At 52.1% G+C, this 18122-nt stretch overlaps 4 protein-coding genes across 4 annotated transcripts; all 4 read right to left on the bottom strand.

The window, feature by feature from the left end:
- Window positions 1-6330: 6330 nt before the first annotated feature.
- Window positions 6331-8725, bottom strand: M431DRAFT_417212 (hypothetical protein). Its single transcript, XM_024914990.1, has 4 exons — window positions 8257-8725; window positions 7297-8178; window positions 7073-7229; window positions 6331-6990 (listed from the first exon to the last, which is right to left on the bottom strand). Exons 1-4 carry the CDS (start codon window positions 8266-8268, stop codon window positions 6713-6715), a joined length of 1329 nt encoding a protein of 442 aa, XP_024775773.1. The 5' UTR covers window positions 8269-8725; the 3' UTR covers window positions 6331-6712.
- A 624-nt stretch (window positions 8726-9349) lies between these two features.
- Window positions 9350-11186, bottom strand: M431DRAFT_481549 (hypothetical protein; the record flags this gene model as incomplete). The annotated part of the gene is made up of 3 exons (XM_024915966.1): window positions 9350-10474; window positions 10538-10776; window positions 10880-11186. 3 exons carry the CDS (start codon window positions 11184-11186, stop codon window positions 9350-9352), a joined length of 1671 nt encoding a protein of 556 aa, XP_024775774.1.
- A 2329-nt stretch (window positions 11187-13515) lies between these two features.
- M431DRAFT_417207 (hypothetical protein) lies at window positions 13516-14653 on the bottom strand. The gene is made up of 4 exons (XM_024914989.1): window positions 14336-14653; window positions 14231-14270; window positions 14128-14144; window positions 13516-14053 (listed from the first exon to the last, which is right to left on the bottom strand). The coding sequence occupies exons 1-4, from the start codon at window positions 14400-14402 to the stop codon at window positions 13539-13541; spliced, it is 639 nt and encodes a 212-aa protein (XP_024775775.1). The 5' UTR covers window positions 14403-14653; the 3' UTR covers window positions 13516-13538.
- Window positions 14654-14916: 263 nt separating this feature from the next.
- Window positions 14917-16729, bottom strand: M431DRAFT_552967 (hypothetical protein; the record flags this gene model as incomplete). The annotated part of the gene is made up of 3 exons (XM_024921374.1): window positions 14917-16402; window positions 16476-16597; window positions 16657-16729. 3 exons carry the CDS (start codon window positions 16727-16729, stop codon window positions 15113-15115), a joined length of 1485 nt encoding a protein of 494 aa, XP_024775776.1. The 3' UTR covers window positions 14917-15112.
- Window positions 16730-18122: the final 1393 nt, after the last annotated feature.

Consider the following 18122-nt stretch of genomic DNA (forward strand, 5'->3'; position numbering starts at 1 on the left):
GGCTGCTCGAAATTACATCAAATGTAAACAACAAACAGCCAGATGGGCCCTCCATTTTGCCGTCATTTCAGAACAAGCGCCTTCTGCTCTGCCTGTCTGTCTGCTCTCCTCCCCGGCTGCCACTAATAAGGGCTGGCAGTCATCTTATGTGATGGATTAGCATCTTGGTGCCACATCCGCAACTCACCAGGCACGGCGTTTCCGGCTGTTGCTTGGGGTCCGCTGGAGCATGCTGACCGGTGAGAAAGCCATTTCCCTATTCTATCGATAATACCCAAGCCGACACATCAGCATGTAACATTGCATGCAATGGCAAACACTTTCGTTTTGTTTCGTGTTTGACGTTTCATGCAGTTCATACACGAGCACATGTCGATGCGTTTCGCCCGCCGGAGCAACTCACGGAGCAATTCATGATGCGCACCCGCAGCCACCGCCAGACTTGCCATGTTGGACCCCTTCAAAAACGGCATCCCCAACAACTACCAGGGATTGGCGTGTGCGTTGTACATCCATACCTGTACTTTTCGATATTCCCCGGCCGAGCATCATCAGGCCCTGCGAGAGCCGAGCGTCCTGGGGTGTGTGGCAATGGACCATTCTCCCGCCACCTTCTATTAGACAGCTGGCGGCGGCACGGAAGAATAGTAGGTCAAGCTTATGTCGATGGTCAATCTTTCTAGTAGATGCAGCTGTACTTGCGGTCAGCAACCAATTTCAGCTTTCCGCTTCAAAACATCAATGGCGTCTTTCTCCCTTTGGTGCGTTTTTTCTCCATCTTTGCAAGTATCGGTGACAGAGCCACCCCCTTTGGTAGGGAGGAGACGGCATGGCCCAGCTAGTCGTGAACCCGCTTGGCCTCGCAGTGTTAGACACAAAGCACAAGATGCGGCGAATATGCATGTGCAGGCACATGGAGTACATGTTGTAATGCACTGCGCATGCAGCAATTTCATTTCCCTCAAACGTGCATGGCGGTCGATCAATAGCGCAGCCCAAAAGGCCTCAGCCGATTAACAAAGTCGTGCAGCCAATGAAGACTCTTGCTAGACGACGCCTCTCGCGATCTAATGAACCCATGTGCTCTTTTTTTATCTCTCAGGCATGCAATTGTCACTAGACTGGCCGGGTCCAACAATAGAGATGCAAATGATGTAATTCAGATTGACGCTTGTTAGCCGCGATGATGATGGAAATAAGAGGTGGTACGTGCTACACGTCAACGCCAGCGTAAGAGTTAGTACAAACTACACCAACTTGTCCTTGTGCGTTTTAATGGGCCATCTGAAACAAGTCGGGCTGCAAGGTAATCAAATCAAGTCAATCAATCGACCATTCATAACACCACTAGGTTAGTAAGGAATATAGTAGCGTAGGGACTAGCAAAAGAATCGGAACAGAAACTGCTCCAGTGCTAGCACGAGCAGCCAGATGCAATGCTACGGGGACGGCTGTGCTATGCCACGAACATCCAGTGCTCCATAGCCGTTATGCACACGTTGGATAATAGAATGGTCTATTAATCATGCGGATAGGTCATGCTACTGCTGCCGGACAGAGGCGCAGCACCACTGAGCGACGCACCTCAGGTACCGGCGGCATAGGGGCCGGGCTAATGGCGCCACGTTATTTCGAGGGAGCGGGAAACGGGCCACTTGCATTGTCGCGACGGCTTCATCTGGCAGCTTGGTGATTTCGGCCTGGGATTCCGCAGGCGATTGCCCACGGATCCTCATTCTCTCTCGTGCTCACGGGATGCAGATGCAGAGCAGAGCGCACCACACGCTACGGCCAGGCGCACGTTTCATCTGTGCCCGCCATGGCGGTTAGCATATGGAATCGATCACATCTCTCATCCTAAATGAGATAAGATGGAGCGGCCCGCGCGTGCGAGTAATTGCGTAGGCACTGTGCGATATACAAGCTCAGCTCCCGGATCGCCAGGACAGGATACTTGGGGGGGACCCAGACGTTCCCGCTTGGAGGGTGACGGTGACCACGCTGGCATCTCGCCACCAATGCCCTCAGACAACAGGACAAAGAGGTATTTCGTAAACAGGCTGCATATGGTCTGTCGTATGCAACTTGCATGTGCGTTGTATAGTAAGCCTCCAAATCGACCGGTTGCCAGTACTAGCCGTCCTAGTGCCCCGTCAGTCGTTCGAGTTTCTCGCAGCAAACATTTCATCTGCAGACGACAGACCAGACTTGTTGGACACCCACACGTCGTGACAATGGCGAACAGGAGAAACGGGTCACGCATCCAGGCAGCGATGAGACGGCCAGAGAATGACCGCTTTCCCGCAAGGCTTGCATGACACTCCACCCACCGTCATTAGCTCCCAGCCAACGGCCTCGAGAAACACACAAACGTCGTTTCCTCTCCGTTGTCGCCGTTGCGAGAGCCAGGGGTGCCGCCTCGGCTTCCCTGTCTGTGCATCTGGTTGGCTGCGTGGAGAGGCCGATGGCCAATGCATCCTGGCGGAAATTGCTCTAGCCATACGTGGCAGGATTCTGGAATTTCTCTCGGCTCTCTCCTCGAAGGCGGCTCCACCCTCCTGGATCGATCCTTGTCGCCTTGTCACCGGCGACGAGGGATATGATGCCAAGTGCGACAAGGCTCTGCCCAGCCCCATGCCATCCACCATCTCCCTAACTCACTCCAGCTTTCGCAGCCCCGCCGCCAGACGCTAGCTGCACACAAGGACGGAGCGCGAGCATGCACAAACGGACAGGATGGCATAAGGAATCCTTCTCAAAGCGTTCCAGAAGCTTGCACCCCGGCCATGCCTCCACCAATGAACCGACCGTCGTATGGCTGACGGACCCTAGCGATGTCGTAACGTGTAATTGTCTGCCCTCCACCCCTCGCTGTCAGTGCCGGCCAGTATGATCACCATGATCGGCTGCTGGCTTCCGTGATCCGTCGCAGAGCAGTCCCCAGCGTCAGCCACGTATTGGCTTAGGTTCCTCTCCCAGACAAGAGTGTCCTGTCGGCGCTCTGCAACAGGTCAGCACTCGCATCGCTCAGTGTAATTTCTCTCTCTTCTGCATCGAAATCAAGCGTCACTTTCTGCAATTCCAAAGTTTGTTTAAAAATAAAGTAATGAATGATGTAATGAGGGATGATCCTCCCTACTCGAAATGCGCGCCCATAATGAAGGGGCTGAGGTGGTGGATCGGGACAAAAGTAGCCCAGAGCACAGCAATTCAGCTGGCTGCCCACCCCCTCCTCATCAATGGAAGTCGTGGGGAAAAAATACATGTACAGTAGCTGCTGACAACAGGGTAAGGTCACCTGAACGACGCGTGACCAACAAGAGCCGCAGAGCCGTTCCTTCACCAGTCGGAACAACTCGAGGCTTCAATTCAATTCATCCATGATGATCTGTTGCAATTCGATCCACCAATCAAAGCTACAGGTCCAGGTGCGCACAAACCAAAGATTTGCGTTCAACTGTGCTCGTGCATGCATGTACACCTTACACCCCTTCTCCAATACTCGTGGCATGGATCGCGATATCTGATGAGCCTCCAACGCTATATCCCAACCTTGCAGACCTTGCAGCCAAGAGACGCATGGCGCGCTCAAAGTGGCTGGTGGCATGCAAGGAATCCGTCGCACCACGGCGGTTTAATCTTGAAACCACGCAGGTGAAACAAACGACCGACCATCACGCCCACCCCAGTCACCACAAGCCAGGGACCAGGATATGATATTAAGTGCTGCGACAGCTGATCTACATGTACGCAAAGCTTCAACGGGCAAGTTAATATTAGCATCATCACGTTTGGATGGGCCGCGGCCCGATGATTTTCGAGCCTCGTACCTCGTTTCCCTCTCAAGGCCCTCCCAAGGCAAACAAGAAAGAAGGACAGTATTCCCACATGCCGAGTTTCCAAAACCAGCGCCACCAACAGGGCTCCCTCTCCTCTCCCCGTGGGCCTTGGTCATCGAGCAAGCTGCTGTTGGCACCAGTTGCTTTTTGGGGATCAGCCAACCGACACCCAAGCAAGTGAATACGTGGACCTCGGGTGTCGCTACAAGACAAGGCGCAGATGAAATTCCGTTTGTCTTCTAGCCCTTCAAGTGTCTGCTACTGTACTGTTCGCTACTCAGGCTCAATATCTACTAATTTCACTAGCCACTCCCTTTTTGAATTGCATCCTGCATAGGGCTAAACGGTTGGCCAGCTAGGACATTGCCTTTGCGGTGCATGGGCGCCTTTTTAGCGCAAAGTATTCTCGCCGCAAGCTGGGGCAGCGGATCAGGACGGTGTCTAACAATGGCTTAGGCCTGGTTCGGAGGCCAGTTGTTACTATTGTCGACTGGGCCCCGAATATGGACGACGGATGACGGAGTACTCCGTTCTTTCGGCGACTTCATACGAAAACATGCAAACGGATCCTCACCACCTACTCATTCGGAAGGCTGCCTTGATCGCTTAATGAAACTAGGAGCGCCCAATGAAAGCCTGCAAGAATGACCAAGCCCAATGGGAAGAGAGATCGACGCATTGTCTGCTTGTTTACGAGACGCCTCAATTCCCTCTGCATCAAGTATCAAGCATCTAGCGACTTGGAACCCAAAATGAAGTGCTGACTACATTCCTATCCTTGCAGACTACCTACACCGGGCTTATTCTGACCAACAAAGGAAAGCCAGCTATGAGTGCCGGCAACTCCGTGCACCCCCACGCTTGCAAACCCGTCAGAAAGGGGACATCCGATGCCGACTTTGGTGAGGAGCACACGACACTATGTGGCAGCTTCAGACGCCTTGTTCGCCGGCAACGTGGTGTCTCACAGCGCTTCATCTGGCACCTGAATTTCGGTATTGGGAGGGAGGGTAGCGTCTTGAAGATTATGCCACGAGATGATGGTAATGGCTTGATCCTTTCTCTGTCCTGAGCTTCCTTCTCCCGTCCGGGGGAGGCACCGGCCAAAGCCGTCGTCACCTCGTGGTGGTATCGAACGTGCGTAATTATCCGGTACTAGGTGACATAACCCTTACTCTCGAATATTTCTCCATTTTGGGCATTAGGGAGTGAACCAGAGCAGTTTGTTTTTCCGATGACCTCAACATGAGAGCCCGCATATGCATTGTGAGTGCATGATAGAAGGGGGGGCCTCGTTACTCTCGACATTCCCCACGACTATTGGAACGATTTAATTGTTTGCTATTGTGACATTTCACTCAATGCATATCTGGTGCCATTTGGCTGTGGAGGCGAGATGTGACGGGTGCCTAGGACAGTTTTTTCCACGTCAACTGATCTGAATGTTCCGATAACATCCGCACCGACACCCATCCGTGGCGTCGTCTCTACGAAGAACTCGTACGGGATCCCCCTATGCGTTCACTTACACGCGCCGATCTGGCCCAACTTAAGGCAGAAGTGGCATTTTCCAAAAATAAAGCATTGATCCGGCATCGCTAGCGCTTTGTTCGGGCAGCCAGCCAGCATCAATCGTTTGTCTTTCCCCTTGGCTGTTGCTGACCGTTTTCCGGTCCGTCAAAGTCCCAAGGGATCGGCCGACCTAAACGCCGGAATGCCCACCCCCCAGGAGCCTTTTAGACCGCCCATTGAGGAATGTTCTCTAGCAAGGCAAGGAAGAAAATGGTCAACAACGCACGCACGTACGCCCGCGCAAACGTGAGAAAAAGGTTTCCGTGCAAAGTCTCCGAAAACCACCGGCTCTTGGGTGGTTGGTCCTGGGGGGATGGGCGTTGAGACGGACCGTGCGTATTTTCGGCATTGTTGTCTGGCAAATGAGGGGGCGGCATGCACCTTGAGGGTCTGATCTTGTTGTCTCTTCTCCTGTCTCTTTGTTTCTTTCTGCCATGTGGGGAGGGTGTGAGTGGAAGAGACTTGATTCTGTGAAGGGTTGAGACATGTTGCACCCTCTCTGTATTGTGACGATCTTGAGTTGCAATATCTTGGCATGAGCTACTTACCCTGAAGCTTTGCAGATGGGTTTGAGTGAGATGTGTCTGGAACCCGTCTGGATGAGAGTGAATTACTCTAGTTCTACGGATGATGAGACTTACATCTACCTTGGTTAAAATAAACTCATCGTAAATTTCTTAGAACATGTAGTGGTAGCAGTTGTAATCAGTTTGTATCTAGGTAGTAATGTTGATGACAACAGTTCATATAGTTCAACTCAATATCAAACTCTTGGCATTAGCAAACTCCTCACGCATTATCACATGAAATAGTATCCCAGGTAATATTCAATGCCTCATCGTATGATGTACTAGGGAAAAAAAGAATAATAAACATACGACTCCAAGTCGGGCCCAAAGACAAACATGACGCCATATCGACTCAGATCTCTTCAACTCAACATCACAAACTAGCCCAAAACCAAACACAGGCCTTCTCTGAAATAGAATAAAAAATAAAAAAAACCTTTATTGAAAGAAGAGGAATCCACAAGCTCATTTTGGGAATATTTCAGATGACCAAAGGCACGCACTAAATTTGCACACGCGATATCATGGCCTCATGAATCATTAGATTTTTGCCCGCTTTCCAAGGCACGCATGGAACTCTCCTGGGGAATCAGTTCCAAACAACGAGAAAATAAATAAAATAAGAAGTGAATCGAAAAACAGTAGGAGAATATCCAAACGACGGGTCAACACATACGCCAACCGCGGGATAAAAGAATAAACCACAAATTTCCAGTGATATCCGTGTCAACCTCACTCAACAATGTTTCTATCAGCAAACGGATCGTCATCGTCCTCCTCGTCGGACAAGTACGAGCCCTGTCTCTGCTGAGCCGTAGGCCTGGGGTTCGATGGCAGCGGAGGTGGTATCGGCGGTGCTGAAAAGGCAGGCTTCGAGGCAGGTCGAGGAGGCGGGGTCGCTCTTGGGGACGAGTTGATGCTCAGACCGGCGATGTCGGGATGCTCGGCCCGGGCTGGGGGGGATGAAGCCTCCTTGGCGGCCAGTTCTTCTTTTCCTTTTATAGCAGCCACTGGGGGGATCGGGGTCAGTCTCAGGGTTCAAACGAATGCGAGGTTTTGGGGATTTGTCAGAAGGGTGGCAGTTGTTCTTACTTCGGTATAGGTGAGCTTGTTCCGCAAGTTCGTCGTCAGAGTCACTGTCGGCATCGACGGACTGGTCGAGCTGCTCAAATGTCATGAGGGCGTGGACCAGTTCATCGTTTGCGTGGAGGAGTGGACCTAGCCACTGTTCATGTTCGACATGATGAACCTACTCTAGAGTTAGATCTGCTGAAAAGAGCCAAAAGTCAAGAGAGGGGTATGTGGTGACGACTTACAAAGCGCAACACCTTTCTGCGGAGAAGCTTGCAAGACTCGAATCTCTCAACAGCCAAGTTGTTCTCGGAGATACGCTCTCGTTCACGGTTAATCGTCTGCAAGACGTTGAGCAGGTTCGTTGCCGCCAGCGATGACTCTGCAATGACAGACTTCATCCCCTCCTTTTCGGCCTCTAGGTTGAAGGGCTTCCTCTTGCCCTTGGTCTTGCTACCGCTGCCGCTCTTCTTCTTCTTGTCGGAGCTGCTGAATATAGACCCGCTACTGCTGGACACAGAGGATTGCTGACGCTTGAACGAATCGACCATTGACGATTCGCGGCTATGAGACGTACGACTGTGGGACGACGACGACGGACCGGCGGCAGGAGGAGATGGGGATTTCGGAGACGTTGGCTCGTCGTCTTCCTCATCACCGAATGGGTTCTCGGTTTCCTTGAGCACGCGCGATCTCTCCTGCGTGACGCCAACCTTTCGCTTCGGCAGCTCCTTGCTCAGCCGAGCAATCCTCTCCAGGCCCGGTTTATTGCCATACTGGGACCAGCTGTTGAACAGCTCCCTGCACTTCTTCCTGACCTCTGGATCCGAGAGGTCGGACGTGCCGCACACGCGCAGGCGCTCCAGCAGAGGCTCGTCGGCAAACGTGCGCGTGAAGCGCGGGCCGGCGTTTTGGATGAGGCCGTCGAGCAGGACCAGGGCGCGGATCTGGCGGTGCACGTTGCCGTACTTGAGCTTCTTTCGAATGGCGCGGGCGGCCTCCGTGGGGCCGGAGGCTTGGATGGTGATGACCTCGACGAGGTCGGGGATGCCGCTGAGGTCTTCCTCTTCGTAGGCCTCAGAGGTGAGCGTCTCGATGGTGACCGTGACGGCCGAGTATGGCTTCTTCTGTAGGGAGGGAGTGTTCAGTTAGCATCTAGCGATAGCGATTCACGAGGTTGAGGAGAGGCTTGGAGCTGGCTGTACTTGTTGGAACATCTTGGACGATGGAGGTGAAGCTTAGCTGGCAGGTAGAGAGCAGTAGTATAAGTCTGGATCCTCTTGCGACACCGCACAGTGAAACGGAGCTTCCAGAAGCTGTATTTCGATATCGCCGCAGTTGCTGGTGTATTTATACAGCTGCGAGGTTTGACGAGGTCGTCTCTCGTGCCACGATATTCAGCTCAAACCAAACGTCCGCAGCGCCACGTTGTCGCAAGGCAGCTCAGCTGAGCTAATAAGGCAGCTCTTTTCAAACAAAAGCAGCTCAACTCCCTGTTTGTTATGTCGCGCAATCCCGAGCAGCCCGCCTGATTTCCGCCTGATGTTCTTGGATTTCACCGCCCAAGCTGTCAGAAAAAACGATTGGCATTAGCCCGATGATGATCCTTTTTTGGTGCGGCGTTTGGAGGGGGAGATTCGGCAAATGTCGTTGCCCAGTTTTGAGGGTCCGTTTGGGTGATTAAAACGCGGGGCTGGAGATGTTTCGGGGCTTTTGGCGGTGGGGGCATGCGGTGACGTCGCTTTTTTGTCTGCCCTGGTTTTTTGTCTTGCAAGTTTGGTTTTGAAACGGCTTTGTTTTTGGACTGGGGTTTTTGTTTTATTCCAGGTTCCAGCGGAGGATTTGGATTGATTTAAATGAGCATTTTACGTGTATTTTCTGTGGAACAATGGTTTGATTTGGAAGGCTGTGCAATTGATTCCAGGTCCTCTATACAGCGATGATCATACGAGGTTACGCTCCAAACGCTGTTACTTGTTAAGACAGCGATCGACTGATCTCCAAGGCAAGTAGTATAATACGTAGTGTCAGGCTCAAGAGTAAGTGTCGGAATATAGTATTGGGACTAATATAAGTATATATATCGACTACATCTCTAATACTATTACGCGTATACAGAATGATTCATGGGTTGTGTAAGTTCGTAACCATACTTTCAACCCCCACGCCCATCCAACTCTATCAGAACCGAGGTCTAATATTAGCATTTGCATCGCAGCGCCATGCAGCAATATGAAGAAACAATATTTAATCAAAAAAAAAAAAAAAAAAAAGCTAAAAGGAAAAGAAAACACTTCATCATGCATTGCCTAGTCCTAACAATACTAGGTTCGCGACGTTCATTATCGCAATGAGCAACCAGACAAGGGCGCTGATAATGATGAGCACCCAGCCGTTGGACATGTCCGTCCCCGGCTGGCCAATCGGTCGGCCATCTTCCCTCGACTCGATCTGAAGCCGGGCTCGGCCGGGCTGCACCGTCATGTACCGTGACCGGGCAGTGAAGTAGATGAGCGGGAATGTCACAAACGGTAGCACGGTGCTGAGCACTACCTGAGAGGCGTTGAGGGCCTTATCGAGACCTGTTTGTCCAACTGCGCCGGCGATGATGATGGAAGGTGTGATACTGATGGATCGCGTGATGAGGCGTCGTAACCAGGGCTTCATCTTCCATCGCAGAGCGCCCTCACTGACCATCTGGCCGGCAATGGTGCATACAATGCCAGCTGAAATACCTGAAAGGAGGAGTGCCAGAGCAAAGATGGTTCCGGCGCCGGACGAGATGCTCTTGGAAAGCAGCTGGTGGATGCCAAAAATGTCTGCTGTAAGGGCGTCTGGGTTGCCATAAAGCGAGGCGCCGGCAACGATGAGGATGGCCGAGTTGACAAACAGCGCAAAAGTGAAGAGCGACAGCGCCAGCTCAGTGATGGAGTACTTGAGGCAGTGCTTGATGGCGGCCAGAGATGGAATGTAGTAGACCTTATCGTAATTCTCGTCCATGGTGGATGACGCCGCCGACACGGGCTCCTGGGGCATGAGGTTGTGCTTCTGGTCGTAGTCCTTGAGGCGCGGCTTGACGATGCCGGACCCGAGGTACAGGCTGTGAGGCATGACGGTGGCGCCGAGGATGCCGCACGCCTGGTAGAGGCCGTCTGACTGGACAATGGCCGAGGAGGGGAGGTAGCCCTTGAAGACCTCGCCGACGCTGGTGTGCTTGATGAGGGAGAGCTGGATGCAGAAGCAGATGACGACGCCTAGAACCAGGAGGAGGACGAAGAATTCGAAGACGCGGAGGCCCTTCATGGAGCCGTCTGGGCGGTAAAAGACGAGGATGGCCATGACGTCGAGGATAGATAGAGCGCAGCCGGCGACAAGAGGCAGCTTGGGGATGAGGAGGTTGAGCGCAATGGCCGTGCCAATGACCTAACAAGAAAACAGCAGTCAGTACACCAGAGAGCTCCAGACGTGAATGTAGGCCTTGCATACCTCGGCAATATCAGTAGCGATAATGGCAACTTCAGCGAGCACATAGAGAAAATAGTTGAGCCATCGTGGTAAGTAAGCACGACATGCTGATGCCAGATCAAGGCCCGTGACGGTGCCCAGCTGGATGGCGAGGCTCTGGAGGAGGATGGCAAAGATGTTGCTGAGCAGGACGATGAAGAGGAGCTTGAAGCGGTACGAAGAGCCCGCCGCAATGTCGGTAGAGTAATTACCAGGATCGACTATGTGAGGATATCAAGTTAGCTTTGTCTCATCCTTCTCTTTTTCTGGCGTCACATCATGAATTGTTTACGAGGGGAGAGGGTTCTTGAGACGCCGACTTACTGTACGCAACAGAAACCATGAAGCCGGGTCCCACAAACTTGCCAAACGTCATCAAGACATGCTTCAGCCTCGCCAGCGGCGTCCTGCGCCTCGTCCTTGAGCTGCGCCCATTCGACGTCGCGACTGAATTCCCATCGCCAGCGCCGCGGTCCTCGTCGCTCGTGCCCAGCAGCACGCCCGCTGCAATCTGCGCGTTCTGCGTCTTGCTGTCGGCGGCTCTGTCGAAGGAAACAATTGGCGGCGATGTCTGGCGGGCGATTGAATCGTCTGTGACGTCGCCGCCCTCGGTCCCGGGTATCCTGTCCATTTTGGCCTTTCGTTCAAAGCTGAAGGTGTTTCCTGGTTCGTCGCCTTCTTTCCCCCCTTTTTCTGCGCTGCTGCTGATGTCCACCTATGAAAGCCAAGCAGGATCCCTGTTTAAGAAATGGCCAGTTCTGGATAAATACGCCAATTCTGTTGTGACTCTTCTCTCTCTCTCTCTCTCTCTCTCTCTCTCTCAGCCTGAATGTCGTCAAAGCAGAAGCACGCAAGCACTTCGATTCGGTCCCCCGTCCATCAATCCGTCACCCCTGCCAATCAAAGAATCGCGCGGCGCAGAGACAGTCGTGGCATGCATGCCCCAGAAGCAAAAAGAAAAATCCAGAAACAAAAAAAAAGACGGAAGCGATTTGATTTCTGAAGAGGCCACAGCCACAACCACGGACGCTGAAAAAAGAAAGTGGAGACTTTGTTTGCGCTGGTTTGGATGACTGGCGTTTCCGGGGGGAACTCTGTGTGTGTCTTGGAATTTATTTTTGTCTCAAGCTTGACTGCTTCTGCTTGTCTTGAATTTTTCTGTTCTTTATGTTTGGGTGGAAGAGAGGAGGCTAATTAATGTGTCGTTTGGTTTCGCCTCCTGAAAGAAGAAGCTTGGACTAACACAGAAGTAGAAGCGCAAAGTATTTGAATCTCTTACGGCATCGGGTGGACAAGCCCGAATCTGCCCGGAAAGACTTGGCTCCGGTCTCACTGGCGTGCAAAGCTCGACATGTGCCGACAAAAAGGCTGACTGTGACTCGCCCAAGCAGAGTCTTATTCTCGTGCTTTTAGAGTAGATGCAAGGAAGAAAATTGAATGATATTGCAGCCCGAATGTTGCTCCCAAAAGATGCAGATGCAGTCGAGATTGTCGTCGAGATAGAGTCCCGGCCGGTATGCTCCGCCTCGGCGCTGTGAGCCGGGGAAAATGGAACGGTCTAGGTTTTTCGTAAAGAAGATTTAATGCAAGGGGTAAAAAAAACTCTTGTGAATCACGCGGCTAGAACCAAACAGCCGAAAAAGCCAAGGCGGAGGCTTGTGTCTTTTGATCACTGTCTGGCCAAAGAGGCGCTGTTCCGATGCAGATGACTTGCAGATGGCTTGCTTGTTAGTTGTCGTAGCCGCGATAAAGAGTGATCGGGCGTCGATTATGGTGAAAAGGAGAACGAAAGAAGATTCTCGTCAGCACGGAGCAGCGGCCTCGGTATTTACGAACTGACTCGCTGAGAAGCTCGACCTCGTTGCAACGACGATGTGCATGTACAAGTAGACCCTGACAACAAAGGCCCGGGATCTCAGTGCCGTCAACGGAGCACATACATGTAACATACCTCCGTAATACACACATCACATCACATACATACATACACTCTTCATCTTCCTTCACCGTCGGGGCCCCTCTCCGACCGGGTTTCCCCGGAACCTTTTTCTGGCACCTTTTTTCCCGTCAAAACTCTCTCTACCTAAGTGGAGATGTTCAAGGCTGAGGAAAACGAAGTAGCATTTCGGCTAGCCGGTTGCCGCTCCCATCCGGGTTCTCTAGTCTCTGCGCCGCCTCTTATTTCTCTTGCGTTCTTTGCGGTCACATGCTTTGGGGGCTGTTTTTTTCTTACGTTTTCTGTTAGGTTGGTTTAGTTGGACTTTTTTTTTTAGTTTTCTTCCCCAGATGCAGTTCCCCCGCGTCTGGCCGAGTTTCGATGCTCTTTAGGCCGAGAGGCGTTGGCGATCTTGACATCATAGGAGAGCTTGCGCGCATCTTTGAACCAAATACTTCGTAGAGCAGTTGCTACCCCATGGTTCGGAAGCATCGTGTCAGATACATTAATCACTCATAACTACGGAGTACCTGCAAGCACTCTTTGCGCCGGGGGGCAGTGCAGAGCCCAGGAGCCGCGCAATGTCATCGGTCTTATGCCGGCATTCAATCGGAATACGACTCTGGATCCGTCGTGCCGGTCTCGATATCGAAGCTCAGGGCAACTCCAATAAGATGTAACGTAAAATAACAAGACGTCTAGACGTACGCGAAGAAAAGCGGAATATGATTCTTCTCCTAAATCCTGTCCTGTTCAGCCCCATCTAGTGGTATATGTGGAATTCCCAACCATGTTTACTCAATAACCAACCCTCCTTCCAACAAACCGCATCCGAGTCTGTTGAAAGACCTTTGTTTCTTTGTTTTACAGTCATTCCTGGTAGTAGCACAAAACGCCATGCTAGGTGTTCAACTTCGCCCTCTCTATCCCTGCCCATGGAGCCTCCCAGCCCCTCTCTCCATCACAGCAATACTCGTACATCTAAATGGCGTGCCACATAATATCGGCAGTCAAATGTAGACCCGAGGGCCATTTTTTTTTCTCTCTCTATTTCTGCTTCTTGCCAGATTTGGCCGCCTCACGCTCGCGCTCACGTTTGGCGTAAATCCCAGCAGTGAACGGATCCTCGAACCGCAGGGCGATGATGTACACGACGAGCACGCCGACGGTCAGCGCAATACCAGCAGGCTTGCCAAAGACGAGCGCGGTTCCCAGGAAGTTCATCGTCGAGCCCCAGTACATCGGGGCCGATGTCACGTTGAAGGGGAAGCCCGTCACCATCTCGTCCATCAGGATGCCAAAGTAGTCGCCCAGGAAGGTGCCCGTGATGCCCAGGCGCCACGTCGACGAGACGACCAGGATGTTGCCGATGATGAACAGGGTGTATCCGGCAGCTTGCGAGTACAGCGTCTCCAGGAGCGGGTGCGAGGGCTGCTCGGACAGGGCCGTCTTGTACAGCCAATCGCGGAGGAGACCCAGCGAGAAGATGGTCACGGCGAGGGCATAGCAGGCCGGGTAGGGTCTGCCCCCGAACAGCCTTGTCAGGACCTTATTGTGGTATTCTGCAGAATGGTTTGAATGTCAGCTGTTTTGCGACCTGCCAATCGGGAGATCAATCGGGGCATGGCTTTCGAACCTTGACGAGCGACAATGCTGCAGGAAGACGATGTGTAAGCAAGCTGTACGGTATCACAGACGCGGACAGGAGATTCCATTCCATTGAATTGGTTCTTACTTACTTCCAGAAGAGCGGGTTGAAGATGATTGACCCTGCCGAGACTGTTTTCTCACTGATTAGACATCTACCTCTCTTCTCGTCTGTCGGAACAGCTTGCGCCGCTTACTCAATAGGCTCTGCTTGTCCAGATCGATATACTCGGCCAGGTCGGCAACGTTGAATGATGACGCCATTGCGGGCTACGTGTGTCTAGGCAGTTTGACGGACTGGAAGGAAGAAAGTAAACAAGCCAGATGGGAATTCAGAAGAGAGAGCAAGAAAGGCGATAGAATGCACACAATCACAAGCGAGAGAGAAACGTGGCTGTATGTACCAGGTCGGGAATTTGAATCAAACCAAAGTCCAGGGCATAGTGTCATTGAAGGTACCTGCTAACGAAGAGTACATGCAGCTCCAGCTCCTTCCGGGTGCGGGGATTGGTCACTTGGATGGGGCCCTCAACAAAATTGGCGTCTGTCACAAGCAAATTTACCAATTCCAATTCCATTAAGCCGCCTCTGCCAGCCTGGAAAATGACAGGGCATGAGAAAAAAAAAGAGAGAGAAACCTATAGAAGAGGATGAAAACTAGCACTAGCTGGTAAAATAACCAGGGGAAATGTAACCGCTAATCCTAAAAATACACTGCCCATGTATGAGGTAGCAACAGCTCGCGTGTCCAAAGAATCCCCCTCCGATGCCCACGGAATTTGAATCCTCACGGCGTCGCCAAGAGGACAAAAGCCTATGTCCTGCCGACACTGGTCGGCATTTGGTATCTATAAATCCATTCACGTCCCTCACAATACAGAAATCGTCATCATCAGCTCATCCACGAGTCGTGGCTGGTTTGAAATATCCTCCCTCCCTCACAACGCCTTAAAACGCCGCCCATAGTGACATGTTTACCGCCTATTTCGAGTCTTCTTTCCTGCCGTTGCAGTATCTTCCTCTTCTTCGTCCTGGCCCTTCTTGAGGTCCTCTGTCAGGCCCCATTCTTCCTTGTCATACCAGTCTTCGCCATCTGACATGTCTCGATTCGGCCCGCAGTGTGCCTCTGCTTTTGACCAGCCCAGCACATCTTTGCGGAGTCTCTGGGCTCTCAGAAGGCCCAAGTGCAGTCTGGCTGCCCCTCGGCAGACCTCTTCCTGCTTTTGCACATACAGGGCTAGGAGCCGCCTGATGTCCTCGGCCTCGTTGTCTGGTAAGCCAAGGTTTCTATCGAGAGAGGCATTTGTAGGCGGCAAGAACATTGGGTGGATGTATGAAGTCTTCGCGTCCTTCTTGGCTTCTGAGTTCTCCTGGGAAGCCTTGTTTGTTGGTTCAACACTGTCCTGCATTTGGACGTCTTCGCTGGGTAGACGGCTTCCCTTTTTGCGACCTTGACTTGTATTTTCGGCCGATGGTTCTCTGCCGTTTGTATTTCTCCCGGGGTCGCCATTAAGTATGTTTTTGCCATTGTCTTTTTTCGCGTCCTCTGCTTCATTAGGCTGCTCTTTGGAAGCTCCGTCATCTGTCTCCATTGCCTCAGGCTCCTTGGGAGGTGTTTTCCTCTTCCCGGGCGATTCAGCATCACCCATGGGCACATCGGCATCTGCTGGAGCAGCAGTACCCTGCTCGCCCGGTTCATTTGTACTGGCAGCATGAGCCGCGGACCCATCAGGCTTCTTCTCGCCATTCACCTTGGACGGTGAAGATGTATTATCGCCCGCCTTGGAAGGATCCGTAGGCTGGTGAGCCTCGTTATCTTGAGTATAGAATTCGATGTCGTTGGTGCCGACCATGGTTGAACACGGTACCCAAGTGGAATCGCCGCAGAGCGAGGTCCATAAATGCCGAACCTGCCACAGCGATCGGTTTTCCTTTTGCATTATGCCAGAACTCTGCTTGACTAGTTCTGTGAGGGTATTGGAGGTGAAGGGCTTGGAGAGGACGGGATGGGTTGGGAGGTCGGTCGAAGCAGTGAGGGGCGCGAGGATGTCTGTCAAAGTCAGCGCGAGCCCTGCCCAGACGGGTTGCACGGCAAACGTACGTTCCAAGCGGATGTTTGCATATGGATTCAGCTCTGCAGCTGACAGTATGGCCTCCTCGACGCGGGATTCATCGTCGTCGCTATCGAATTCGTAGCCGTCTTCGTCGACCAAGGGGGGGTTGCGATGGATAATGGATCTTCGTACACCGGCGTACTCGACAGTCTGCGTCAGGTCAGCTAAGTCAGGAATCGCGCCTCACGGGGCTGTGTCTGTGTGTATTGACGGTCGGCCGTACCTCCTTGTAGGCTCCAGGCCCTGCCGAGGGCATCAATTGTCCCTTGTGTGCGAAACGCGCCCTCTTCTTGAGTTTGTTGCCTCGATTCGTGAAGCTTTCGATCTCCGAGTCGGAGTCAGACTCTGTCGACGCCAGCGAGTTAGCGTGATCCGCCTGTGCAGCGAGTGTTTGAAGAGCTCACCATAGGCCCTTCTCTTGAAGGCCTTTTTCATGCCGGCGATGGTCTCGGCAAAGAGCACCTGCTGCGACGCCATGATGGGCAGATCCAGATCCAGATCCCGAGGCCAGCCGACCGATCGAACGAGGGCAGAGAGCAGCGCTGAGCAGGTCGACAGACACGAGGGCTGGAGAGCAGAGAAGAGCAGAACCGAGTCGGCAGCGAGTCTGTGATGGAGTCGTTTAGCGCACTGAAGGCGGCTTCATAGGGTCCTGCAGGGCCTCGTCCAGAAGACCCCAGGGCTTCGTGTCATGCACAAAATGTATGGATAATAGGCTGGAGGAGCAAATTAGCCCACGACGAGGAGAGCGGCAGAACAGCAGCGAGACTGGACAAGGCTGCTTTGGCTCTGCCCACTTTTTTTCCCCGGAGCTTCTGCAGCCAGCACGGCCAGGGCCAATCACAGACCGAGACACGGAAGCTTACTTTTGCCGATGCCGCGCTCGCTGTTTTGTTTGCGCTGTGACTGTGACGTAGCATTGCCGTGATATGCCGGGGTTTAAGCGGAGGTTGTCAGGAAGGGTCCTGCTGTCTGTCACTCACTGATGGCGTGTGGCTAAAAGACAAAACTCAATTCATTGACCGGAGCTTATTCTCATTCTATAGAGACCGTATCTTTCGAAAGGTGATGGGAGATTTAGTCGACAAAAGTCAGTACATACATCATTCCTTCTCTCTGTATGCCTTCAATTGAGCCATCCTTGCTTGATTAAGGCTTAACGACGGCCTCACCCTACAGAAACACCATTTCTTGATTCACAACTGTCAATTATGCTTATATCAAGTGCCAATTGTTCTGCGTCACCGTAACAAACCCATCCATATACATGCCCCTGTAGTTTTCTCCTGCTTTCAACACAATGGGCTCGACACTCCATCCATCAAATCAAATCCGCCTAGTCTAGATCCATGCGCACGTTCCTGAAGGATTCATGGCCACCTTTAAACCGGCTGCTCCCACACAGCGCACGGTTTCTCCTAATTCGTACTGATCGACACTCGGCACTCGCCATTCTTCACCTATAATTAGTTACCCTGTCCAATATAGTTGCGGTCTGTGCAGTCTTGACGTCAGCTTTAAATGGAATTCAATGAGTTTAACTTTAATCTCCTGGAGATAGCATTATGATACATGTGGAGTGCATATGTATCCCTGTATAATGCTGTATGTTGATCATTCTCAAGGCTTTCCAACGTCTAAGCCATGCCATTGTTTGTTAAAGCAAGGAGATAATTTGTCTGAAAGCTCGGCCTACGTAAAAGCAGGTGGGCTATGAGTTGGCGGGTGGTTATTCTGGATGAAGGATGAAAAGTTGCAGATCTAGTTTGTACAGGAGATATCACTATTCAACCTCAATGAGAAAGAGGAGCCAACGACTTGTATATAAGGCACAGGTAACTCCGGTCAAAGATTGGAAATAAAACTACAT

Source organism: Trichoderma harzianum (assembly GCF_003025095.1).
Source record: "Trichoderma harzianum CBS 226.95 unplaced genomic scaffold M431scaffold_5, whole genome shotgun sequence".
Taxonomy (NCBI): domain Eukaryota; kingdom Fungi; phylum Ascomycota; class Sordariomycetes; order Hypocreales; family Hypocreaceae; genus Trichoderma; species Trichoderma harzianum.

Bases quoted from the DNA above. Each gene is read 5' to 3' on its own strand.
- M431DRAFT_417207 (XM_024914989.1), bottom strand. From the start codon at position 14,402: ATGGCGTCATCATTCAACGTTGCCGACCTGGCCGAGTATATCGATCTG. The intron at 14,271-14,335 runs GTAAGCGGCGCA...GTGAGAAAACAG, and splicing joins GGACAAGCAGAGCCTATTGA to TCTCGGCAGGGTCAATCATC.
- M431DRAFT_417212 (XM_024914990.1), bottom strand. The intron at 7,230-7,296 runs GTAAGTCGTCAC...ACTCTAGAGTAG, and splicing joins GCAGAAAGGTGTTGCGCTTT to GTTCATCATGTCGAACATGA. The intron at 6,991-7,072 runs GTAAGAACAACT...CGATCCCCCCAG, and splicing joins ACAAGCTCACCTATACCGAA to TGGCTGCTATAAAAGGAAAA.